The 27,240-nt window shown below is 24.7% G+C and overlaps 2 protein-coding genes across 3 annotated transcripts; one reads left to right on the top strand and one right to left on the bottom strand.

Annotated features, from left to right (window-relative positions):
- Window positions 1-467: 467 nt before the first annotated feature.
- LOC122505094 lies at window positions 468-16,749 on the bottom strand. Of its 2 annotated transcripts, none has more exons than XM_043616540.1 (19): window positions 16,508-16,749; window positions 15,108-15,260; window positions 14,947-15,035; window positions 14,759-14,822; window positions 13,128-13,263; window positions 12,954-13,009; window positions 12,636-12,716; window positions 12,496-12,559; window positions 12,087-12,227; window positions 11,632-11,802; window positions 11,050-11,540; window positions 8,236-8,686; window positions 7,713-8,074; window positions 7,340-7,568; window positions 7,041-7,210; window positions 4,905-5,097; window positions 4,136-4,343; window positions 3,839-4,029; window positions 468-1,295 (listed from the first exon to the last, which is right to left on the bottom strand). In XM_043616540.1, the coding sequence occupies exons 2-19, from the start codon at window positions 15,246-15,248 to the stop codon at window positions 1,180-1,182; spliced, it is 3,354 nt and encodes a 1,117-aa protein (XP_043472475.1). In that variant the 5' UTR covers window positions 15,249-15,260; window positions 16,508-16,749; the 3' UTR covers window positions 468-1,179. The 2 variants fall into 2 exon arrangements, with proteins under 2 accessions (XP_043472475.1, XP_043472476.1); XM_043616541.1 differs by lacking the exon at window positions 16,508-16,749 and adding an exon at window positions 15,348-15,371.
- Window positions 16,750-17,848: 1,099 nt separating this feature from the next.
- LOC122505095 (heat shock 70 kDa protein cognate 5-like) lies at window positions 17,849-27,217 on the top strand. Its single transcript, XM_043616542.1, has 11 exons — window positions 17,849-18,161; window positions 18,528-18,589; window positions 18,765-18,910; window positions 19,145-19,268; window positions 21,612-21,920; window positions 22,015-22,177; window positions 22,362-22,818; window positions 23,831-24,127; window positions 24,208-24,395; window positions 24,592-24,732; window positions 26,654-27,217. The coding sequence occupies exons 1-11, from the start codon at window positions 18,069-18,071 to the stop codon at window positions 26,747-26,749; spliced, it is 2,076 nt and encodes a 691-aa protein (XP_043472477.1). The 5' UTR covers window positions 17,849-18,068; the 3' UTR covers window positions 26,750-27,217.
- The last annotated feature ends 23 nt before the right edge of the window (window positions 27,218-27,240 follow it).

The raw sequence follows: 27,240 nt of genomic DNA on the forward strand, positions 1-27,240 counted from the left end.
GCATTCTTCTGAAATTAATTGAATTTTTTCGACGAATTTTATAAACATTTTTGAAAATAATGAAATCTTTTCTAGGAGTTTTACTTAAATTGTATTGAAAATAATTCAATTCTTGTGAAAAATTATATTGTCTGTGAAGATAATTGAATTCTTGCCAAAATTTTCGAAAATAATTGCATTATTTCATAGAATTTTATTAATATTTTAAAATATTAATATTACTTACTTAATAAATAATTTTTTTTTAAATAATGAATCTGAAATTGTTCAATAATAAAAGTTGATATTTGCAAATAAAAAAAATTCAAAATTGCATAATAATAATAATAAATTAATCACCGCGTTTCGCTCACAATTGCGCGTAACATTCTCTAGTATAAGTAATAAAAACTATTTAAGTATAAATGGAATTTTTTTTTATTATTCCGAAATTTTCTTATCAGGAAAAGGAAAATAATTTACATTTCTTTAGATTCACAATAGTGACAAAATTTATTTACACATTTAATAGAAGTATAATTCGAAAAAATTCGTAAGCTTATTTTGAATACATTAGAAAGTAATATTAAAATTAAACTTATTTTAATTGCTGTTGCATTCTTCGTTTTTAAATCTTCCAAACAAACAAACAAAAATTTGCATTCATTCACGGTAAGATATACACTTTCAAATTTTTTCTCTAAAAGTTGTTATTTTGTAAATATAATTTCAAAAATGTAAGCTTCACGAGAACCTCAATCTTATCATTCCTTTATCATTCTACAATGAATCGTCTTTTACACTGTGTACTATATACTAAAACAATCACCTCAATGTATAATTATTTATAGAAACGAGTACGAAAAACAATAATAAACAAAAAAAAAAGAAACATATTGCAGAAAATAATATTATGAGTTCAAAAAAGTACAATTTAATAGATTTTCTTCGACTAGTTGTATGTATTAATTTTTGGGAAAGTTTTACGTACTTGTAAACATTTATTCGTAATCCTGTTACCTTTTTTTTTCTTAATAAAAAATAAAACATTTATTAAAGTATATGAAATAAGCAGTAATGGATTTTTTTTTGTTAGTTGAGATTTATATTTTTCACGACCAAATTAGCTGCGAATTTATTTTTATCTTCTTCACTTTGATTTGTACTTAATTCGCAAGATAATTGAGTATTTAGAATATTTTAGCGTACCTCCGATGCACTTTTTGGAACGAGACCCAAACTGTCTAACATACCCGAGGGTCCTGTGTTTTCGACAGGAAATGCAGATATTCTTTTGCATTTCACCAAGTGAGCCGCTGAAAATAGAAAAAATTTTTTAATATCTTATTTTTCTAATGTTTAATTATTTATATTCGTTTAAGATTGTCGTGACGTCTGTTTTTTCAATGATAAATTAATAAACGTTAATAGGCTTCGGATAAATTTAAGACGCAAAAAAGTCGTTTTAGTCGATTGAAGACCGAATACAATTAAACGATTGTTTTCGTTTTTCCTCGTCACGACAATTTAATTTTGTATTTTCCTGAAATTTCAAATATTTCTAAATTTAATTATTCAAAACTACAATTTTTTTCCTTCAATAAATATTGAAATATTTACTTTTTCTTAAGAATCGAAATTTTTTAATTTAAATTTCACATCTTATGAAATTTGATTATTTCTAAAAATTACAACTAAAATATACAAATTACAAAATTTAAATAATTTCTACAATTTTTAGCTAAAGAAAAGGTTTTTAAAGCTTTTTATTCTCTGAATTTTTAGACAATTTTTAAAAACACAATTTCTTGAAAAATTTTAATAAAAAATGGAAATACATGATTTTTTCAGAATTCTACCAATAAATTAAAAAACAGATTTTTAAAAAATTTTAATTTACCTTTTCCTTTTAAATAATTGGATTTTACAAAGTTATAATAAAAAAAATCCGAAGAATTAGATTCTTAAAAATATTGTAAGGTAATTTTTAAAAAATTGTATTTCATAAAAGAATTTTTGACCAATTTAAAAAGAATAATCAATGTTTTTGAACAATTTTAATTAAAAATTTTGAAACTGATTCTTTTCTTGAAAATTTTAATAATAACTGTGAAAAATTGAATTTTTTAAAAAACTGTAACATTTACTTTTTGCAGATGTTTTGATTTTCGGAAATGTAGAATTGAAAATATTGAAAATAATTGAATTAGTATAAAGAATATTACAATGAAAAAATTCTAATAATTAATTTTTTTTAAAAATACTTCAACGTAACTTTTCGAATCTAATTTTCATTATTTTTTATTTTTATACTTTCATTAGAAGATTTTTCTTTATAGTTTTTGGAAATTTAATTCTTTTCAAACCATTCTTTCAATTTTTGTCACATTTCTCATTAAAAATAAATTTTTTTAAAAATTGTAATCAAATTCCCCAAAATATAAAATTTATTTCGATACAATTTGACTTATTTTAAAACTTTTTTTTACAATTTTTCAATTAATTACTTTTGGGGATTTAATTATTTTTATGATTTTCATTCAATTCCTTTTGAATTGAATTATTGAGGAAAGTAAAAAAATTTCACTTAAAATACAATTTAAAATTCAATTGTCTTAAAATAATTTTTAGAAAATTTTGATTATTTACAAATTTTTCAGTTTCAAAAATATTTGAATAAATTTTTTTTTCAAGAACCAAGTTGTTTAGAATTTTCATATGAAATTATTCAAAAATTGAAATCATTCAAATTTTAAATTAAACCCTGTTGAACTTAAATTATTTCTAAATATTTCTAAAACAACTCTTCTAAAATTCAATTAGTTTCTAAAATTTTTAACTCATATTCTTCTCTAATTCAACTATTTTTTTATAATTTTAATTCAATTCTTTTAGAATTGAATTATTTAAAAAAAGTAAGAATCAAGTTCAGTTAAAATTCAATTTAAAATTAAATTGTTTTTAATTAATTTTTACGAAAATTTGATTATTCAAAAATCTTTCATTTAATTATATTTTTAGAAATTCAACTAATTTATAAAAAAAATTCCAATTGAAATTTTTTTAAAAAATTGAATTATTCAGAATTTTGATATTTTAATAGTTTCTAAAAATTTTTACAATAGCTCTTAAAAAAAGTAAATTATTTTCCAAAAGTTTCTGAATATAAATATTCCCCAAATTAATTATTTTGAGTAATTTTCAGAAATTTCTTTGAGAATTTAATTATTTAAGTACAAAAATTCATTTTTTTTTAAATTTAAAGACATTTTCCGATTTTCAATATTTTTAAATTTATGAAAAATAAGATTTTTTTGTAGCAGAAAAAATTAAGTTTTTGAAAATTTTTTTATTGGGTGATAATTGACTTTTTTTTTACTTTTTTACTTTTTAATTTTTAGGACAAAAGTATTTTTTATGCTCTAAATAGGTTTGCAAAAAATGGTAAGAAACTTTAGAAGAAAAGATTCAACTACATTTATTTAAAAAAAAAAAAATAAAACAAGTCGAAAAAGTTTTATTATTCGAGGCCTGCGCTTAAAATATAAATACATTTATTTTTTATACAAGTCATAAAAAAGGAGACAAATATTAAAATAATTTCTAGCAATTATATGCTTTAAAAAATATTTTATATTTAAATTTATAATTGCGGGAAATTCATAAAAAATGTATTCTATTGGAAAATTTTCTTACTCTTTTACATTATTATTTTCTGAAGCCAGAATATATCTTTGTTGGTTTAAAAATCAAACAAAGACTTTATTGAATGAATCAACTGACGTCAGAAGGTCACGTGTCATTAATCTCAATTAAAAGAATAAAAATAAGTATATATATATACAGTAATTCGACTTACCTAGTAAGTTTCCATCGTTTGTTGCAAAACTACATGGACATTGCATTTTCTTTTCAAGTGGTATACTGATCATTGGAGATGGGACAACAAGAGTTGTTTTTGGCCTCTCATTATGAATTTGTTGTTGATGTTCCTTAAAAGCTCGCCAACAGCATGTAACGTATCGACATTGTTGGCATCTCTGTTCTCCTCTGTATTAATTTTAAAATCAATATTATTTCCAAAAAATATGTCCAACAAAAAAAGAAAAAATAGTTTTAAAGTATTTTTTTTCTTGAAATATAAAAATAAACCTACGGATAATGATCTATTTCATCGATATCTTCCTCGCATTCTTGACAAGGAAAACTATTGCTGGGAAGATTGACTTTAACTGGACCGGAATTCCATTTTTTCACATCTTTACAAACTTCGGGATTGAAATTGATTTTTTCGAATCGTTTAACTTGAGGTCGTTGACGTGTTATCATTATTCCATTAGAGCTGCCTTTGTAAGGAATGACCTCTGCAAAAAGTAAATTAAGAAAATATTTTTAGATTTTTGAACGCAGTTATAATATTTGGCATTAGTCTGCCAAGGAGTTAATTCTAGAAATTCAGGAGATATTTATATATATTTAGTATTTAATAAATCTTCCGTTCACCTTTAATTTAATCTATTGCAGTCTTCACACTCATCTACTAAAACCTACTTTTTACTAAACTCTTTACGATTTGCTACTATTTGGATACTGTTTTATTTTTTTGGATTTCCAGACAGAATTTCGATTTTTCCCTGACTTTAAAAAAATTCTGATTCACTCCAAAAATACTTTTTCATTTTTTTTTATTTCCAGACAGAATTTCAATTTTTCCCTGACTCTAAAGAATATTCTGATTAACTCCAAAAATTATTAGATAACAAAAAAAATTATTAATTGAAACCTAAAAAATTTTACTGGAACTTCAGCAAACTTTAATTATTCAAAAAAAAAAAAGTTGAATTAAACTCTGTCTTAAATTCTATTTTTGCAATAACCTTGAATAAAATAAGATACTTTTTTCGAAACTATTGTGAAATACTCACTTGGACCAGACACATAGTCGTGAAGTTCGATTTGATGATTCTTCAGGGAACTTCTCTGGTTAAACCAAAGACAACATCTTGTACATTTGTTGCCCCTACCCTCTTCTCGTCGCACGATATGCCTTTGCATATGCAGAAGATATCCGTGAATACTTGGCGTGTTCACAACACCATCAGATACAAATTGAATCACCTGTTTAAAAAAAGCACAAATAATTATTTTCCAATAATGGAGATTTTTTAAAATTTTTTACAATTTTTCTTGATCATTAAATTAAAAGAGAAGTTAAATCAAAGTCAGGGTTGCCACAAATATTTAATTTTGTTTTTCCCTGATTTCCAGACAAAATTTTAACTTTTTCCCTGACTCTAAAGAATATTTTAATTCACTCGCAAAATGAGAATTATTAATTAAAAGTATGAAAAATTCAGATTTTCAAAGATTTTAATTTGGAACTTTACAAAATTCAATTCTTTTTCAAAATTCCAATTATTAGTAATTTCTCCAAAATTCAATTATTATACAAAACTTTAACTGAAATTAATTTTTAAATCAAATTTTTTATTACAAAATTCTACGAGAATTCAATTATTTAAATACAAAAATAAATAATTTATTAAATAATTGAATTCCTTTGACTAATTTTAATAAAATTTTTTAAGAATGAAATAATTGAAATTCTACGATGAGTTTTATTATTTATGAAAATAATTGAATTACTGCGAAGAATTTAATGCCAAATTGGAAAATATTTGACTTTTTTTAAAAAAATTTATGCAAATTCTATTTTAAATAATTGAAATTGTGTTTAGTAATTGAATTCTTTTGGGAAATTTTATTAAAATAGTAGAATATGGAAAATCATTGAATTAAGAAAGATTTTTGAAAATAATTGAATTCTTGTGATGAAATATATTTATGAAAATAATTGAATTTTGTCGAAGAATTTAATGCCAAATTTTAAAACATTTCATTTTTTTGATAATTGAATTTTTGCGAATAATTTTATTAATTTTAAAAATAATTGAATTTTTGTGATGAATATTGTTATTTATGAAAATAATTTAATTTTACAATGAATTTGATAAAAATTCCTGAATGTAATTGAATTTAGGTGAAGAATTTTGCTATTTATAAAGATAATTGAAATGTTGACGAGAATTTTTTAAAAAAAATTTGAAAATAATGTAATTTTGCTATGAATTTTATTAAAATTTTTGAAAATAATTGAATTTTTATGATGAAATATATTTATGAAAATAATTGAATTTTTCAATGAATTTTATTAAAATTCCTGAAAATGATTGAATTTTGCTATTCATTTATAAAGATAATTGAAATGTTGATAATTTTTTTGTTATTTTTCTTGAAAATAATTGAATTTTAGCGAAGAATTTTATTAATTTTGAAAATAATTGAATTCTTGTGATGAATATTGTTATTTATGAAAATAATTCAATTTTGCAATGAATTTGATCAAAATTCCTGAATATAATTAAATTTAAGCGAAGAATTTTGCTATTTATAAAGATAATTGAAATATTGACAATTTTTTTTTAGATTTTTTGAAATAATTGAATTTTTACGAAGAATTTTATTAATTTTGAAAATAATTGAATTCTTGTGATGAATATTGTTATTTATGAAAATAATTAAATTTTGCAATGAATTTGATCGAAATTCCTGAATATAATTGAATTTAGGCGAAGAATTTTGCTATTTATAAATATAATTGAAATGAGAATTGACGAGAATTTTTAAAAAAAATTTTGAAAATAATGGAATTTCGGGAAATAATTTTAATATTTATTAATATAGTTGAATTCTTTCAAAGAAATGCGTTAAAATTTTTAAAATTGAAGCAAATTATAAGTTTATGTTAACTCTTCAATATAATGAAGATATTTCAAATAAATTGTTGTCATAAATAAAAAAAATTTAATGTTTTTTTTTAGAATTCGTGGTAATTTCATAGTTTGTGAGGCAAACAAAAAGACACAAGAATTCAGAATCTCCTTATAAATTCTAACCATTCAATTCTTTCCTATATTTTTAATAATAATTACTGACTTTTCCCTGAATTCCCTGATTTCCCTGACCTTTGGCAACCCTGAAAATATTTAAATTTTTTTTACCTTTAAACAGTAAGGACATTGTAAACCCTCGCCGTTTTCGTGAACTTTGTAGTAGTGATCAATAACATCTTTGTGACTGGACGTTCTGTATCCGCAAGTTTCACAGCGATAAGGCATTTCGGAAGGATAGTGGTTTAATGATAAATGATTGATCAGTAAAGAACTGTTTCCTGTTGAAAAAGAAATAGTCTTAAATATTTTCAAATACAAAACTGACTCTTGTATTTTTTTCGTTTTTGTAATTGATTGTAATTTATGTAACTAATTGATTGTAATTAATTGTAGAAAACAATTCATACCGAATTTATGCTCGCATATCGCGCACACAACCATATCGCTGTCCGAGTGACCGAAAGAACTATGGGTTTCGGTCACGTGAATAGCAATCTGGTGTTGAGAAGAGAAAGCACTGCAGCAGTATCTACAAACTGGTGAATCTGATTGACCAGGAACTTGACGTGGGACGTGACTGATCATATGCTCCATAACTTCGCTGTTGCTTCTCATTGTTGCATTACAAAGGAAACACTAAAATTAAAATATAAAATTCAATTATTTATTTATAATTTAATTTTTTAGTATCAGTTGAAACTATAACTCGGAATATATTTTTAAAAATTATAAAAAAGAGTTGGAAATAAAGACGAAGGGAGAGTAGGTAAGTATCCAAACCTTGAACAAAAATGCGTTTTTATGCTCTTTCGGTGAATGAGCCTTATTCCCATCCATCGTCGCGTAATAAAACTCTTGAAGTTGTACTTTCTCCCCGATTTTATTCTCTTTATCAAAAGCTGAAAAATCGGGAGTACGACGTTTGCTCTCCGGCTCGGGACTTCTCGTTTGCCAGCCCCTTTTTCTACTCCTTTTATTAGTTTGATTCGCAAATTTATCATTCTGCTTTGAATGTGCATCGGCACTGGGTTCCTTCGGGATCGAAACCATAGGAGCGAGTGGTGGAGGACTCGAATTCGAATAGGACCAGTCAATGAACGGATTAGCCGAAATCTTTGCCAATCGATCTAAAAGACCATCGTCTAGAAAAATAAACAGAAAATCCACATTAAAAAAATTGACCGCATTTCGTTTGTAAAGTTTGCTTGTAATTTACAAATTTTCAATTACTTATAGTCAATATTTTTCATGCCAAAAAGAATATGAAAATAAAAATACAAATGAAAGTGAAATATAAACTTACTTGAGTCCAATCTTGTCTGTTCAGCAATATGACGAATGATATTTTCAAAACCTTTTGCGGCGGTTGCACCGAATATTTCCCTCCAAACCAGCTCGTCGAGAAATTGTTGAATCATTTGCCTACTGAGTAAACTAAGTGTATTTTGGAACATTCTTGGAACAATTTTTCGGAGATATTCCATAATGTGATAATTGCTCGTTGCATTTCGAGGATTTTGTTCACTGAAAGCCGATTGTGTGACATTAGTGAACCCCATTTCTTGAAGTGTACTCTTGTCAACGGTGAAATCAGTTAAAATTGTCGAATCCTTATGAACCCAGTCCTTCAAGGGATTTAAAATATTGTTGAATCGACGTTTGTACGATCTTTCGCCTTCAATCACAGGTTCGCAGGCTCTTAATCTTAATTCTGAAGTTTCTGGATTCAATACGCCCAAGACTTCAACTTTTACCTATGAGTTTTTAAAACGTTCTTTTTAGATAAAATTTAATCAAAATTTATTATTTTTTAGAAAATATAATTTTTTAAAATCTAATTTTTCAAAAATACGATTGTATTTCAAAACAATTTTTAAAAGTAATATAATTAAATTCTTTCAAATATAAAATTTGTTTCAATGAAATTTCACAATATTTTTAATTGTTTCCAATTTTTTAATTATTTTCGGGAGTACAATTATCTTCAAAAACAATTTAATTACACCTTTGTAAAAAACTTAATTTTTTTTACAATTTCCACATTTTATTATTTAAAACTTCAATCTTTTTTGTTAAACAAATAAATTCCTGTTATAACGCTTCTAAAAATTCAATTAATTTTCAAAATTTTAACTAAAATCTTTTTTTAAATCAATTTTTGTAAGAATTCAACGACAATTGATTTATTTAAATACAACAAGTTTTGTAAAATTTAAGTAATAATTTTCCAAATTTTTAGTTATAATTCTTCAAAAAATGCAAGAATGTTTCAAAATATTTTTTTAAAGTGAGAAAGTAAAATGCTTTGAAATACTAAATTTATTTTAATGAAATTTGAGAAAATTTCCAATGGTTTCAATCTTTTAAAATTATTTTCGGGAATTCAACAATCTTCAAATCATTTTAATTGCAATTTTTCAAAACCCTAATTTTTCTCACAATTTCTAAATGAAATTTTTCAAAACTTCAATAATTTTCCTTAAATTAATATTTTAAAATTTGCTTTTTCACAGGAAATAAAATTTTTTTATATTTCTAATGTAAAACCTTTTTAAATTTAATTATTTATAAAAATTAAAAACTTTAATTTTTCCAAAATTCAATTATTTTCTAGAAATTTCAAATTAAATTATTCTAAATTTTAATATCTAATTTTTTAGAAAAGTAGTAAATTAATAATTTTTAGAAACAAATATTTAAATATTATTATACTTTTTCTGCAATTTAAATGTTTAAAGATTTCAATTTAAAAACCTTTTGAAATTTAATTAATAAAAATTCCTACTGTAAATTACATTTTTGATTTCTAAAAAGAATTTTTAGATAATTTAAAAAACTAATCAATTTTTTGAAGAATTTTTGAAGAAAATGATTGTTTTTTTTTAAATTTTAATAATTTTGCTTTATAAACTTTAAAATCACCACAAATTTCAAATCAAAACTTTAAATTGTTTTCTATTTCTCTCATAATAAAAAATTATTATTTAGGTATAAATTATTTATGGAACAATTATACTAAAAAAATTCTAAAACAATTTAATTTTAAAAGAGTTGGGTTTACAATTTTTATAAATAATTGTACTTCAAAAGGTTTCAAATTGAGGATTTAAAAAATTTGAATTTTAAAGAATTTTTATTATAAATTCTGAAAAAGTTAGTTTTTTGAAAATTTTTTATAAAAATTTTTTAGATTAGTTCAGTATTTAAATATAATAATTGAGGAATTAAATTAGTAATTCTTCCAATTGTTGAAATATTTTTCAAAATTTTTAATGAAATTCATTTTTAAGTTAATTCTTTTAAGAATTCGACGATAATTGAATTATATAAATAAAAATGTTTTTGTAAAATTTAATTATTTTTCAATTTTTGAGTTACAATTCTTCAAAAAACACAATAGAATTTAAAAATAATTATTTAAAGTGAAAAAATAAAATTCCTTGGAAATATAAAAATTTATTTCAATTAAGTTTGAGAAAATTTCCTATTCTTTTATATTTTTTAAAATTATTTTCGGGAATTCAACTATTTTCAATAAATTTTAATTACGATTTTTAAAAAACCTCATTTTTTAGAATTTCTAAAGAAACGTTTTCAATTTTCATTAATTTTAGTTTAATAAATATTTGGTTGGAGGACAAAAGTTCCAAAACAGGAGTTCCAATGAAAAAAGTTCCAAAACTTTCGAATACTTTTTGTTATTATTTGTCCACTAGGAATTAATATTTCAAAATACTTTCAATGTAAAACCTTTTAAAATTTAATTATTTCTAAAAATTAGAACTGCAATTCTTGAAATATTTTCTAAAATTTTAACTAAAATTTGTCTTCAAATCAATTCTTATCAAAAAATTGTACGAGGATTGAATTTTTTAAATACAAAAATAAATAATTGATTATTTTTCAAAAATTGCAACAGTATCTCCACTTGTAGATTTTTATTAATTTGAGAAAGAAAATTCAGACTATTTAAAATTTCGAATAATTTGATATTTTTTTGGATAAAATTTCCTTACTTTACTGTAAGGAATAATTATTATATAATTTTATATTAGAAATCTATTTAATTTGTATTAAAAATAGAAAATGAATTTTATTAATAAAAGTGACATTGTACCTGGCGTAAATTTCCATCTTGAGATGTCGTGCCAAGACTGATGACACCGACCTGAATCATGGAATGCTTTCCGCCCATTATTTTGCATTTGTCCCAAACTGCAGCCGTGCAGATACTCCGAAGATTTGTGTAGAAATTTTTCACATAGATATTACCCACTTTCACCCAAGAGACGACGTTTTGAATATTCGTTTGGCAAGCCCAATGATAGATCAATTTTAGAAGAATTGTCGGTTGATGTGGCGCACCTTGAAAGATTGAACCAGCAAAAACAGAGACGAATCTGTCTGGACAGCAGCTTGAAACCCAAACGTATCCTCCAGAATAGGGAAAAGTTCCAGTATCACTGTACATTCCAAGTTTTAGTTTTATTTTTTGATAATTAGTACTATGCTGCGAACAATATTGCTCGGATCTCACTAAACCCTGTTGTATCAACCACTCGGCGAATTTCGTCGCCGATAACATCAGCACACTTTTTACTTGTAAATCTGTTTGGAAAAACAATTTTAATTAATTTAGTGAATGTAATTTAACAATTACAATTTATTCTCTTTGACGAATAAGAAAAAATAAAATTACCCAATTCGCCTCTTTCTTTCTGCGCGACTTGCGGTGTCACAGTTTTCGTGCAAAGATTCGGTCTTGCAACAACGACCAACGATGGAAAAGTACGTCCTCCATTTATTTTATTGAACGTTATTTCCCTACCGTCAGGTAAATGTTTCTTCGATTCTTCAATATGATCGCCAACTGAAAAAAATAATACAGAAAAATTACCCTTTTGGCAACTAAATAAAATTTAATTTTTCATATTTATAACAAAATTTCATTGAAACTTTGCTGAGAGTTAAAAACTTACTTGATATTTCGCAAAATTCTTCAAGGTTTAGCAAAATATAAAAAATATGCAAATGAATTTATGACTTTAAAATGATAACTAATTCAAGCCAATTGACATTTTATGAATAATCGACTCTTTAAATAGATTTTTTTTTTAAATAGAATGAGTATTTTTGAAAGTTAGTTACAATTACCGGCATTTTTGCTGTTAACTGCAATTCCACCGATGCTGGTGTCTTCAGTTGGTCTCGTTGCGTGTTGCGCAACCGGCGTCGGAATTTGTTTGCTGACAGTCTTGACTCTTACATTCTGAACACTCGGTGCATTGGTTGTAACTTGAAAGAAATATTTTTTTTAAATATTGTAAAAAAATCTTGGGTCGACTTTCAGGTTTCGGATCGACTTTAAGATGGAAAAAAAGGATTTTAAAAAAATCGAAAAAAATCATATTTCATCAAAATAAGACGAAAAAAGTCGCTCCTTTTGAAAATAGAGGAAAAAAGTCTAAAAAGTCCGAGAACTGAATGAAAATTTATTAAGATCAGAAAGCAAAAAAATTTAATTTTTTAAATTTTGGTACTTATGTGTAATGAGTAAACTTACCAGGTGCAACGTGACTCGTAGGCGTTGGACGCGATCGGTTCCTAGGTTGAGGTGGAGCTGGTTGCTGAAAAATAAATTCACTATAACTCACAAGGGCTTTTAAATAATAAACTAATTTTTATAAATATAAAAAAATTTACCTCTTCAATAATATCAGGTTGTGAAATCGGAATTACTTTTGTTCTTGGACGACTGGCAGTTCTTACAGTAGTAGGTTTGAACTGTTTAAATACAAAATAATCAAATTAATAAATTTCCTTATTATAATAAATAAAATAATTGAAAGTAATAATAAATAATAAAAAAATAATAATAAACAATCAAATAAATAATACAATTCCCAGACTTTATCACTAGCTAGTCTTAATTATAAATAATAAATTTAATAAAATTAAAAACATTTTCAACGAAAATGAATTATAATAATGAAAAAAATCAGTATAGTTGTAACTACGTACATTTTCGGTTTGTACATGCGGAGTAGCTGTTGCTATAGTCGTAGCCGTTTGTGTGCCTGTAATTATTACAATTTCCTATTAATTTTTAGATATTAAATGTAATGAAAAATTTAAGAATTTATTGTAGTTATTTTTTACTTATATTTACTAAATATTTTATTTATTTTACTGTACCTGGTTGAGTAGCAACTGTTCCCAATATTACTCCCATTCGAGGATCCATCACCAGTTGAATATTTCCTTGTCCAGGGTTTGCATTGTTTATCATGCTTAATTTTATCGGTTGAGCCTTGTTTTGTATTGCTTGATTCTGCAAAATTTTAAATCCAGTGTAATTATATTTTCTTAATTACAGATCTCGAATCGATTTTAAGGGACAAAAAAAATCGCTTTAGTCGATTAAAAATACAAAAAAGTCATTTAATTCAGTGTTGTTACGAAATTTTTTTTTGTTTTTCCCCGATTTTTCCCTTTAACTGATTTCTAAATTGAATTATTCAAAACTTTCGAATAATTTTTTTAAATAAATATTTAAATACTTCTTATTTGTTCTTCCACGAGAAATAAAATTTAAAAAATTTCTATCTTAAACCTTATGAAATTTGATAATTTCTAAAAATTACAACTCAACCTTTTCAAATTTCAATTATTTTCTATAATTTTTAACTAAAATTCATCTTTAAATCAATTATTTGTAATAGATTTCCAAATATTCTTCGAGAATTCAATTATTTCAATACAAAAATTAAATTTTTTTTATAATAATTGTAACCGTCCATGTTTTTTTTTTAAATTATACTATTTTAAAGAAATTATAATAGTAAAGAAATTCTTAAAATTAGTTTTTTAAAAAAATTTAAAAATAAATATTGAAAGATAATATTATTTCAATTATATACAATTGAAAAATTTCCAAATAATCGAAATTTGGTCAAATCTTTTAAAAATAATTGAACTTTGATAAAATCTTTTTGTATTTTTGAAAAAGATAAAAAGAATTCTCAAATTTTCCAAGAATTTTAAATATAAATATGAGCATGATTTTTCCAAAATTTTAATAAGTCTAAAAAAGTAAATTTAAAAAATTTTAATTTACTTTGTTCGAAAATAATTGAATCTTTAAAAATTGTGATAAAACAATTTTAAGAATTAGTTTTTTTAAAATATTGTAATATAATTTTTTGAAAATAATATAATTTCTTACAAGAATTTTTCTATGATAATTAAAAAAAAAATAATTAATTTTCTGCAGAATTTAAATTAAAAATTTTGAACACGATTGTTTTCTCTAAAATGTTAAAAATAATTCTATAAAATTTTAATGTCATTATTTTTGTATGTATTTGAATTTTCTGAAATATGTAATTGAAAATAGTGAAAATAATTAAATTTTAAAAAATTAGAATGAAAAAATTCCAATAAATACTTTTATCAAAAATATTTTAATATAATTTTTAGAAGCTAATTTTCATTTTAAAATTTACACTTGAAGATTTCTCATTAAAATTTTAGAAAAAAATGATTCAAAAATAATTTTAAAAAGATATGAATCTTATTATATTGAATATGAATACTTATTTTTTACCGCAATATAAAAATCGAAATAAGTTGCATTTTATACTAAATATTTGGTATGTTGTTGCAATATTTTGAAGAAAAGTCGAAAAAGTCACAATTTTTGAAAATAAGTAGAAAAAAGTGACATTTAAAAAAAAAATAGTCGATAAATCCTTTCATTTATAAATATTATGTTTTACCTACTTTATAAGAATTTCAAGATTTTTCAAAATTTGTTTTCTACTTACAACGCTGAGTACTTGAGCTTGTGCATTAGTTGTAACTGTCGTGGTATGAGGAGCACTACTGGGTCTGTTAATTAAAAAAAATTACATGTATTCAATAATTTCAAATAATAACAATAATAATTGCAAATATATAAATAACTGCAATAATTACAATTTACTTCCATTTATTGTAATTATTATGTACTTACAGTGTGTATTCGTATCCTGCAACAACGCCCGTTTGACAAATAAGTTTACCACCACGTTCTTTCACTAAGTCTTCTAAGGTTTTAGAAACCTGAGAGAAATTCATATTATTAGTCAAATATTCTGTCTTTCACCTTTTTTCTATGAATTTTTAAAATCTCACCGTATTAAAATTTTCTTTATATTTCGTGCGAAAGCTCAATTGAGCGTCGCTCAACGGCTCTTCGACACATTCCAAATTTAGCGTCATATCTGGTGGACGAACCATTGTCACCGACCGGGTTATTAACCTAGCTTTCGGCATATTTGATAGTTTCTGTAAAAAAAATTGTACAATTAGTTAAAATAAATAATATTTCAATATTTATTTAATTTTTCATTTCATTTTCCAAAATTAACATACAAAAACATTTGGATTCTTTCAGAAAAACTCTATTACTCCAAAATAATTTTGTTAACAATAGATTCCTATTTCTTGTAATTATTGAAGAAGGGCGGAAGTTTGATCTTCTAGTAACGCTAAGTTGGCGCTAAGTCGCTAACTGGATTTAATAGTGTTGTTACTAGACGCAAAGAGAGTTTTTATAAGCGAACAATTGTGTCTATGTGAGTCATGTGAGTATTAAAATTGTTTATAAATTCCAAATAATACTGTTTGTCTAGAGTCAATTTACATCAAGTTTAATAAATAAATAGAAGTAAGTAGTTAATAACTTTTATAAAAATGTATCTATTATTTTACCAAGCCACCACTAGGGGGCATAATTTTCATTTTTGACCTTAATTTCTTTCCTTTATTTTTATACATTAAAAAGAGATTATTAAGATACACCAAATGAGATTCTTGTATTATGAACAAAATAAGATAATACATTGTTTTTAATTGCAACAAAACTATTTATTAACTTTTAATAAGACAATCGAACAATAATTGTTGTGTCAAAAAGAAAAAACCGATTTGTAGGTTATGTTGCCTGACAAAAAGTAAAACAAAAATGTTTAACAAATCGACAAAAAAATCGCTTATTTTTAATAATAAAAAGTACAAGTAAGAAGAAAAAGTAATGAACTATAATAAAACTGAAAATAACTGTTTATATTTATTTTCCGTTGATAAAGGGTGTGTTACACTCGAGTTCTTATATAGGCAACCCGTTAAACACATTTACACATTTTTAGACGTCAAAAACAATCTTTCGCGTAGTTTTTTATTTCACTTATCATTAACAATTTTACAAACAAATAAAATATGTCCTCCTTAATAAATTTTTTCAAAATTGCAATTTTTTATAAGAAACTTAACCTAAAAGGGAAATGTTGTTGCATACGCCAATGAATACATGTATAGGCTTTACAATATAGAAAACACGCGCTCTTTTATGCTTTATTTTTTTTACCGACCACAATTAAATAGACATAAATGTTAAATTTAAATTTTTAAAATAAATTTTATCTCCAATTCCAATTATATATTTACATTATTAAAGTTATAAAAAAAATGATAAACAGATAAAAAAATTTGCCTCTTAGCTATAGAAATAATTGTCGTACAATTTATCTTACCTGCTTCTAAGATTTATTTTTCTATGTACTTCGCGAATATTTTTACTGTCTTGACAAAACACTTAACAGATATTTAATAAACACACTGATAAATATGTATAATGTGTACGGTATTAAAGTAGACAGAACGTAACGAAATCTCGCTACGACTGCATTATTGTGCATTTAACACATTCGAACAAGATGGCGGCACCGGTTTTCACCATCTGCTTATCAGGCCTATACTGGCCTGTGGTTGGCCTATTTGTGGCAAATTCCCCCAAATACGCCCCCTATATGTGCTTATGTAAACTAGAAAATGTAATGACATAACCTCAAAATTCAGAAAAGTGAGAAAATCCCACGAATCCCATTAAAATTAGCCGCAAGGAATCAAAAAATTTATTATTTTCATAACCTAAAAAATATGAGATTAAAAATACAGAACAATTGATGGAGAATTATTAAATACAGATAGAAAACAATAAACAGTAATCGGCCTATATAAAATATGTCAATTGTTCAATTCACTTTTGTCGTGAAAAGTAAACAAAAAATTAGCTTTAATGTAAAATTTCGAAATTAGTAAATTGTGGTAAATAGGGTAAATAATATAAAAAATGTTTTTTTTTATTTATGCAATCAATAGTGTAAAAAGTGGAAGGGGGTTTAAAAAAAGGAATGCCAACAAATTGGTAATTTACTTTATAGAGAAAACTTGTTTGAAAGCGGATATTGCGTTGGTATCTCTGGTTCTGACCCTCAACGTCACGTCTATCCCTCCCACGCATTCCATTGTCTTTGGAAAATTATACTTTTCCTAAATATGCTACTATTGTAATTTATATATTGTTTTACTTATTTAAGTTTCATTGCATTTTAAATATATGTGTTCAGATTAGTGAAAATTAGGAAAAATTTTTTATTTTCTGCATTTTTTAACGAAGGCCCCTTTGGATATGGCTACGCCATTGGAAATGAACCGGAAGTTGAAGTTGGCGCCAAGCAGAAAGAAAATGAAATGAAAAGGAAAATGCGCTGTTAAATTGCGCACTGCGCAATGATTTTTTCCCATAGACATAATTTTCATTGTTTTCAGCAAATTACGCTAAATTCCCAAAAATTGCGCTAAATTCCCCATACGTCATTTTCTTTTTGCAAAAAAATGCGAAAGCCGAAAAAATCAGAATTTTTGTGCGGATTGTACATTTTTGCTTTGATACAATAAATGGAAAAAATTCTTGTTTTTAATAAAAACTTATTTTAGAATATTAACTGTATTTTGTTTACTATTTAGATTAAAATTTATTTACCTTTACCTTACGATTTATATGATTTATACATTTTTCAAGAATTTTCTAGAATTTTCGTCGTTCCAAATTTGAAACACTGACGCCCTCTGAAGGTTTAGTTTGCAACTGCGACTGAAACAGACGAATTTTCTTTCTTCTTGCATCATTGCACGTGGAGTTGCGTTACGGAAGCTAAAACCGTGGATTTTTATTGAAAATAAATCGGAAAAATTAAATTATCTTTTAGTGAGACTTTAGTTGAAATAGAATTTTATAAAAGTATTTAAAAAATGTTGTCCGCTGCACGAATTCTTACTCGAGGTTGTACCGGTGTCACTGCCAATATTAGAAGGCGACAGGAATTCAGCACCATCCTAAAAAATGTAAGTTTTGGAATATAAAATTCGTTTTTATACATTTTTGTCACAAAATAATATCGAATTTGTTAACATACTCAAGTATTTGAACTCTCGAGTTTTTGAGGTTATACTTACACTTGTGTCTTGTCTTTTGTGTTTAAATCTTACAGAAGAAATTGATTGTAAATGCAGCACGTGGTTTGTAATATATTTCGGAAATTAATCTCTCTGTTCAATTTTATGATGTAATTATTTAAATCCTTTAAACTTTTAAAACCGTTTGTCGATGTAAATTTTGTCGAAAGATCATTACTTTGTTTTTGCGGATTTTATATTCAGTACTAAGTTATTTTTAATCGGAATAGGTAATTAATTTTTACTTTTTTTCAGGGAACGGCTCCAATGGTTGCTTATTCACAAAGAAACGGGGAAATTAATCAGTACAGATACAAGTAAGTGCTAAGATATCGAAAAACTTTTTCTTTGCAAATTGGAAATTGTATTACTTTTGTAAAAACGATACTTTACTCTAAATCTAAAGTTTGGAATATTCAAAAGTTTAAAGAGACTATAAAAAGTCTCTACTCTTTGAAAATTTCGTAAAAATTCATCATTTCTTCTAAATAGATCTGAAGGAGTGAAAGGAGCAGTTATTGGAATAGATCTTGGAACGACATTTTCCTGTGTCGCTTGCATGGAAAGTAAGCATCCGAAAGTTATCGAAAATGCTGAAGGTTCACGAACAACACCATCCTATGTTGCTTTTACCAAAGGTTTGTATTTATCTCTATTTCCCATGCTGATAGGGCCCATGTACCATTTACGTAATAGTCGGCGAAGTGGGAATGACACTTTGTACGTTAGATTACGTAATACTTACAAATTTTTAGAAAACGAAGATTTTTGAATGATTCTTGAGCTTAAATTGAAGGAAACTTAAAATTAGAGATAAATAGTTCTTTTGTATTAAATTAAAACGTAAAAATGTGTATTATTAATATTTGTAGAAGGAGAACGTTTGGTTGGAATGCCAGCAAAACGTCAAGCAGTCACGAATTCGTCGAATACCTTTTACTCCACAAAACGTCTCATTGGACGTAAATTCGAAGACGCAGAAGTTAAGAAAGACATGTAAGTATATTTTCATTTGTAAACATTTTTAAATTTAATTCTTTTTTTAATTTTCTGTTTTGATTTTATTTTTTAACTAGCAAATGTTACGTATTCAATTTATTATTATTATGAAAATGACAAATTTTTTTTACATATTTCCAAATACAAATTTTTGAATAATTTCATAATCACAATTTAAAAAATTCATTTATTATATTAATTATTATTGTTTATATCTTCAAAAATTTCAATTTCTTTGCTAGAATTCAATTATTTTCAGAAACAACAACATTTTTCGGAAGAATTCAATTATTTTTGTAAATAGCAAAAATTCAATTATTTTCAACAAAATTTAAAAAAAAATTTCTAAAGAAAATTCAATTATTTTCTTTATATAGTAAAATCTTTGCAGAGATTCATTATTTTCAATAAAATTTCCGAAAGAATCCAATTATTTTCTAAAATTTTTATAAATCCTTCAAAACGATTCAATTATTTTCAATAAAATTTCACGAAAGAACTCAAATTTTTTTTACTTAATTCGCTATAAAAGTTTCCAAAGAAATTCAATTATTTTCGAAAATTTTAATAAATCCTACGAAACAATTCAATTATTTTTAAAAATTTGAATAAAATTCTTGGCAAAATTCCTATTATTTTTCTAAAATTATCCTCTAATTCAATGATTTTCAATATCTATTATTTTTTAATAACATTTTTCAAAATAATTCAATTATTTAAGAAAAAATTGTAATAAAATTATTCGTCAGAATTCAATTATTTTCACAAATAATAAAATTTTTCACAAAAATTAAATTATTTCTGAAAAAATTTGAATTTCTTTCTTCGCAAGAATTCAATTATTTTCAGAAATGACTAAAGTCGTCTCAGAAATTCAATTACTTTTAAAAATTTTAACAAAACTCTTCACAAGAATTCAATTTATTTTCCCAAATAATAAAATGATTCAATAGAATTCAATTATTTAAAAAAAATTTGAGTAAAAATCCTTCTCAGGAATTCAATAATCTAAAAAATTTTGATATAATTTGTTTATTAGAATTTAATAATTATTTTGAATACATTTTTTATTAAATTTCTAGAAAGAATTCAATTATTTTCTAAAATTTTTATAAATCCTTCAAAACAATTCAATTATTTCTTTAATATAGTAAAATCTTTGCAAAAATTAATTATTTTCAATAGAATTTTTAACGAAAGAATTTAATTATTTTCTGAAATTACAATAAATCCTTTAAAACAATTCAATTATTTTTATAAATAGTAAAATTCTTTGCAAAAATTCAAATATTTTGAAAAAATACTGTAACTAGTATTTTTAAAAAGAAATTTTAAACATTTTTGAAAAGTATTTAATTATTTACAAAAACTCTTATAAAATTGTTTTAAAAAGTTTAACTTTCTATCAATATTTTTAACAAAATTTCAATAGTGAATTTATTAATTACAATTATTGATGAAATCGATTATATTTAAGAAATTGAAGAAATTTTTTGAAAGAATTTAATTTTTTTCTACAATTATATTTTAATAAAATTCTTTGAATGAATTAATTTATTTTAGAAAATTGTAATAAAATTCTCAGAAGAAGTTAATTATTTTTTAAAAATTTTAATGAAATTCAATATAAATTAAATCTTTAATTTTAATTTTTAAGAAACACGATTATTTTAACAAACGTGAAATAAATTGTTCATAAAATTCAATTACTTTCAAAATTTGCAATTAAAATTATTAAAGAAACTCCATTATTTTAACGAAAATTCAAAGAAACTCTTCAAAAGAATTTAATTAGGATTTAATTAGGAATTCAATTATTCTCAAATTTTTGGATAAAATTTATTACGAGAATTCAATGATCAGGCCTCGGATATTATAACTTTTTCGACTTTTTTCGACTTTTCTTCCAAATATTGCAAACTTTGAAAATAATTGAAATTAAATTAAATTTTAATTGAATTCGTCGTAAGAATTAAATTAAAAGAAATTTTTTTAATCTAGTTCGAATAAATTCAATTATTTTCTAAAATCTTAATAAATCCTTCGAAATAATTCAATTATTTTTATAAATAGTAACATTCTTCGCAAGAATTCAATAATTTTTATAAATAGTAAAATTCTTAGCAAAAATTTAATTATTTATAAAAACAACTTTAATTGAATTTCTCGTTGTTGTTTGCTTTTTTAGCAAACAACAACAAACTTCAAATTGCGAACAGATTACCGGAATACAACGATTATTAATATAGATTTCAGTTTTTTTTAATTTTCCTTATTAATTTTCTTTTTTAATTTTCCTTTTTATCTTTTTTAATTTCCCTTTTTAATTTTTAATTTCAGGAAAATGGTGTCATACAAAATCGTAAAAGCCTCGAACGGCGACGCTTGGGTTCAGGGTGGAGACGGAAAAATGTACTCTCCAAGTCAAATTGGCGCTTTTGTCCTCACAAAAATGAAAGAAACTGCCGAAGCTTATTTAAATACGCCAGTTAAAAATGCAGTCATCACGGTGCCTGCTTACTTTAACGATTCTCAACGACAAGCGACGAAGGATGCAGGACAAATTTCGGGTCTCAACGTTCTCCGCGTTATCAACGAACCAACTGCTGCCGCCCTTGCTTACGGAATGGATAAAACCGAAGATAAAATGTAGATATAAATTTAAACTTATCACTATTTTTTATTTTCTTTTTTCTATTATTTTTGATTAGGAAAAATAAAATTACTAAAATAATTATTTCAGTATCGCTGTTTACGATTTGGGAGGCGGTACCTTCGATGTTTCCATTCTTGAAATCCAGAAAGGAGTATTCGAAGTTAAATCTACGAACGGTGACACTTTCTTGGGTGGCGAAGATTTCGATAATGCTTTAGTTAATTATTTAGTAACCGAATTTAAAAAAGACGTAAGTTATTTTGTTTTTAATTTAATATTAAATGAGGGGACGGATCGAAGAACGGACACTTTTCTATTTATTGCCAAACGTCGGTTCCTCGATCCAGCTCCTAAAGAATTTTAATAAATAGTAAATACTAAAATTTCGAGATGAAAAAAAGGTAAAAATTTAACAAATTTCGATAATTTTCCAGCAAGGAATCGATATTACCAAAGATGCGATGGCAATGCAACGATTGAAGGAGGCTTCGGAGAAAGCGAAAATCGAGTTGTCAAGTTCATTGCAAACTGATATTAATCTGCCTTATCTTACAATGGACACGAGTGGACCGAAACATCTTAATCTCAAGCTCTCGAGAAGCAAATTCGAAAGTCTCGTTGGTGATTTAATTAAGAGGACAATTCAACCTTGCCAGAAAGCTCTTTCCGACGCGGAAGTTGCAAAATCTGACATTGGAGATGTTCTGTTAGTCGGAGGAATGACTCGAGTGCCGAAGGTGCAACAAACTGTTCAGGACATTTTCGGAAGACAACCGTCGAAAGCTGTGAATCCTGATGAAGCCGTTGCTGTTGGTGCCGCCATTCAAGGAGGTGTTCTCGCAGGAGACGTCACTGATGTTCTACTTCTTGACGTTACGCCCCTTTCTCTCGGTAACTTTATTTTTTACCTATTTCCATGAGGCATTTCACGTCAGAAATATCACGATTTGCAAAGGGTATGCCGATTTTCGCAAAACTTCGTGAGATAATAGTTCTATATAAGAGACTTCTTTCCCCCAACAAAATATTGTTTAGAAATTTTTCTTTTAATTTTTTTATTTAAAAATTATTTTTTTTTATTAACTTTATTTGCATTTTAAAGTACATACTTTTACCTGAAAAATGTGTAAATTTCATAAAAATCCATACAAAAAATATTCCGAGATATTCAAAATTTTATAAAATTAATATTAAAATTCAAAATGGCGTATCTTCAACAATTTTGAATTTTTTTTGAAAAAATTTGGGGGAAAGAAGTCTCTTATATAGAACTATAATCCTACAAAGTTTTGCGCAAATCGGCATACTCTTTGCAAATCGTGATATTTCTGACGTGAAAATGACTCATTTTTTCCCCTCAAATTATTAAAATTTTTTAAAATTTTTACAGAAAAATTTTTAGTTAAAGGAATCTAAAAGTTAAAATTATGTCTAAATAACAGATCAAATTTTTTCTGCCAACCCTATAAAAAAGTCAATTTTTCTATAAAAACCTCGAAAAGTATATAAAATGCCTTCTCGTAATTTTAAACTGGGTTACCACAGGTCAGGGAATTCAGGAAAAACTTAGGGATTTTTATTAAAGTACTGGAAAAAATTGAATTTTGGAGAAGTTACAAATGATTGGAGAAATTCAATTATTTTCAAAAGTAATAACATTTTTGAATTTATTTAAAATTGTATTAAAAATAATATTAAAACCCTGTGGAAAAATAATATTTAAATACTTCGTAAGTAAATGTAATAGAATGTTTTTCTTAAGTATCTAATAATTTTTAGAGTGAATCAGAATATTCTTTAGGGTCAGGAAAAAAGTGAAAATTTTGTCTGGAAATCAGGGAAAAACAAAATCAATTTTTTGTGGCAACCCTGTTAAAATTATAATCGAAACTAAATTTTGCAGGTATCGAAACGTTGGGCGGAGTTTTCACGAGATTAATCTCGCGTAATACGACAATTCCGACAAAGAAGAGTCAGGTGTTTTCGACTGCAGCTGACGGTCAGACACAAGTGGAAATTAAAGTTCATCAAGGTGAACGTGAAATGGCGACTGACAATAAACTCCTAGGACAATTTAGCCTTATTGGAATTCCTCCTGCGCCAAGGGGAGTACCACAAATTGAAGTCACTTTTGACATCGATGCGAACGGTATTGTTCACGTTTCTGCTAGAGACAAGGGAACCGGCAAAGAACAACAAAGTGAGTTTAAAACTCGGGATCACAAGCATCTTTTTAAAATATTTGTAAACTTCTCATTAATTGCAATTTAATGATTTCAGTCGTAATTCAGTCGAGCGGTGGTTTAAGTAAGGACGAAATTGAAAATATGGTGAAGAAAGCCGAACAGTACGCCAAGGAAGACAGAATAAAGAAGGATCGTGTTGAAGCTGTAAACCAAGCAGAAGGAATTGTCCATGACACTGAGGCTAAAATGGAAGAATTCAAGTCTCAATTGCCACAAGAGGAGGTAGTTTTTAACAAAGTTTATATTTTTAATACAATACCTTCTCATTTGATGAGAATATGTAAAAATTATAACTAACAAATTAAAAATTTTAATTAATTAATTAATAATTGCAAATTGAAATTAATTAATTATCAATTGTAAATTTTGATTAATTCTTTATTGTAATTGTTTAATCGATGTTATTGTAACATTACAGTGTGACAAACTTAAGGAAATGATTGCAAAGATGAGGGAAACTCTAGCAAAGAAAGACGAAACTGACCCAGAGGAAATTAAGAAACAGGTTAACGAACTTCAACAAGCAAGTCTCAAATTATTCGAAATGGCCTACAAAAAGGTATTTAAAAAAATTATTATATAATAATAATCAAGATACTCTGTCCTCACGTGATGTTAGGGTTTTTTAATTAGTTTTAAAAATTGTTTTCAAATACAATCGCAGGATTCGCACTCAACTACTAAAACCTATTATTTACTACTTTTTTACGTCATGTTACTATTTGGGTACTTTTTTAGATATCATCCACTAAAAGATACTATTTCTGTTTTTTTGAAAATTTTCACTACTTTAATTTCGTTAATACTAGAAATCAAAAAACTATTCTTAAAAATTATAATCAAATTCTTTAAAACGATTCAAGTATTTTTGAAAAATATTCGAAATTCAATTATTTTCAATATCTAGTGTTTTCATTAAATTTCGCAAAAGAATTCAATTATTTTTAAAAAAAAATTGATAAAATTCAATTATTTTCGTAAACAATCAAATTTTTACAGAAATTCAATTAAATTAGAATAGCAACTTCAAAAAAATTTTGGAAAAATCAATTATTTAACAAAATTTTTATACAATTCTTCACAATAATTCAATTTCTTTCACTAATAATAACATTTTTCATGGAAATTCAATTTTTAAAAAAATTTTTGATAAAATTCAAAGCAAGAATTAAATTTTTTTTTATAAATAATAAAGCTCATCGAAGAAATTCAATTATTTTTAATACTATTTTTAATTAATTAATCGAAAAATTCAATTATTTTCACAAATAATTTTTTTTTCTCTTATGAAGAATTCAATTATTTTAAAAAATGACAAAATTTTTCACAGAAATTTAATTCTTTTTAAACATTTCAATAAATTTTTTGTCAGTAATCAATAAGTTTCATAATTAATAAAATTCTTCGCAGGAATTAAATTATTTTTTAAAATTTTAATAAAATTCATCGCAGGATTTCAATTATTTTTAATACAATTTTACAGGAATTGCTCGAGAAATCTATAATTATTCTTAAAAATTTAATTTCAATTCCTCGAAAAAATTAATTATTTAAAAATATGTTTTTTAAAATTCTTGGGAAGAATTCAATTATTTACAAAAATATTAGAATTTTGCACAGGAATTCAATTATTTTCAATTATTTTAATAAAATTGTTCGAAAGAATTCAATTACTTTAAATACAGTTTTAATTAAATTTTTTTGAATTAATTCAATTATTCTCTTAGTTTTTAATAAAATTCTTCCCAAGAATTCAATTATTTACATAAATAATTCTCCGAAAGAATTCAATTTTGTCGATAAATGACAAAATTATTCCCGAAAATTCAATTATCTTGAGATATTTTAATAAAATTCTTTGTAAAATTTAATTATTTTTAAAAACTTTTCGCAATTCAATGATTTTCAGTATCTACTATTTTCATGAAATTTCCAAACAGAATTCAATTATTTTAAAAAATTGTTTGTAAAAATCTTCGTAAGAATTCAATTCTTTTCATGAATAATAAAAATTTCACAGGAATTCAATTGTTAAAATTAGAATTTGAATAAAATTAGTCGAAAGAAATCAATTATTTAAACATTTTAATAAAATTCTTCGCAATAATTAAATTATTTCTATAAATATTTAAATTCTTTCATGAATAATAAATTGCAGGAATTTAATTTTTTAGCATCAGGATAAGAAAGAAGTAAATATTTTTTATAAAAATTAGAAAAAAGTTATAGGAAAATAAAATATACAATGGAATTTTTGGCAGTTTTGTAAAGTTTCTAAAACGAGTTTTTTTGGTCGTCAAGTTTAATTTTTCGATAGCTACTTTTTTACTACTTTTTTTTTAGTTTGAAAGCTACACTTTTTTGTTACTTTTTTAAAATTAATTATCGAGTGTTAAGTCTGCAATCGTATTTTTGAAGAATTATATTTCGAAAAAATTAGATTTATTAAAAAATAATAAATTTTCATTAAATAATTTCAGATGGCCGCGGAACGTGAAGGAGGTCAAAGTCAAAGCCAAAATACCGAGACACAAGGCGAAGCCGAAAATAAGGAAAAGAAAGAAGAGAAGAATTAAAAATAATTTGTACATTTCATAGGCTCTCATCTTACCTTAATGAAGTTCAAGTGCATTTTATCAATTTGCCGCAGCAAGCATAGAAATTTTATAAATAGTTTGAAATTTAGTATTAATTTTATATAGTATTCAAAATTCAAGTTGCTGAAAAACAAAAAAAAATACACAAAAACCACTGGTGGTTACAAAAACAATTATATAGCAACAAATTTGATTTAAAAAGACAATTGAAAAGTCAAAGTCTAAAGCAAAAAAAAAAATTAAGAAGTTGACTGCAAACATTTTTTTTTCACGTTCCTGAGTATGTATGTAGCTTGATGATGAATGACTGGATATAGATTATATTTAAAATGGAATGATCACGTGTAAATAAATTATAATAAGTCTCTATTCCGATTTTCTATTTGACATATGCGCATGACGTATTTTTTTTCTCCTGTATTGTCCAATAAATTCATTAAAGTTTCATATTTTTTTTTTCATTTCAAAAG

This window comes from Leptopilina heterotoma, unplaced genomic scaffold (genome assembly GCF_015476425.1).
Source record: "Leptopilina heterotoma isolate Lh14 unplaced genomic scaffold, ASM1547642v1 Lhet_340, whole genome shotgun sequence".
Classification (NCBI taxonomy): domain Eukaryota; kingdom Metazoa; phylum Arthropoda; class Insecta; order Hymenoptera; family Figitidae; genus Leptopilina; species Leptopilina heterotoma.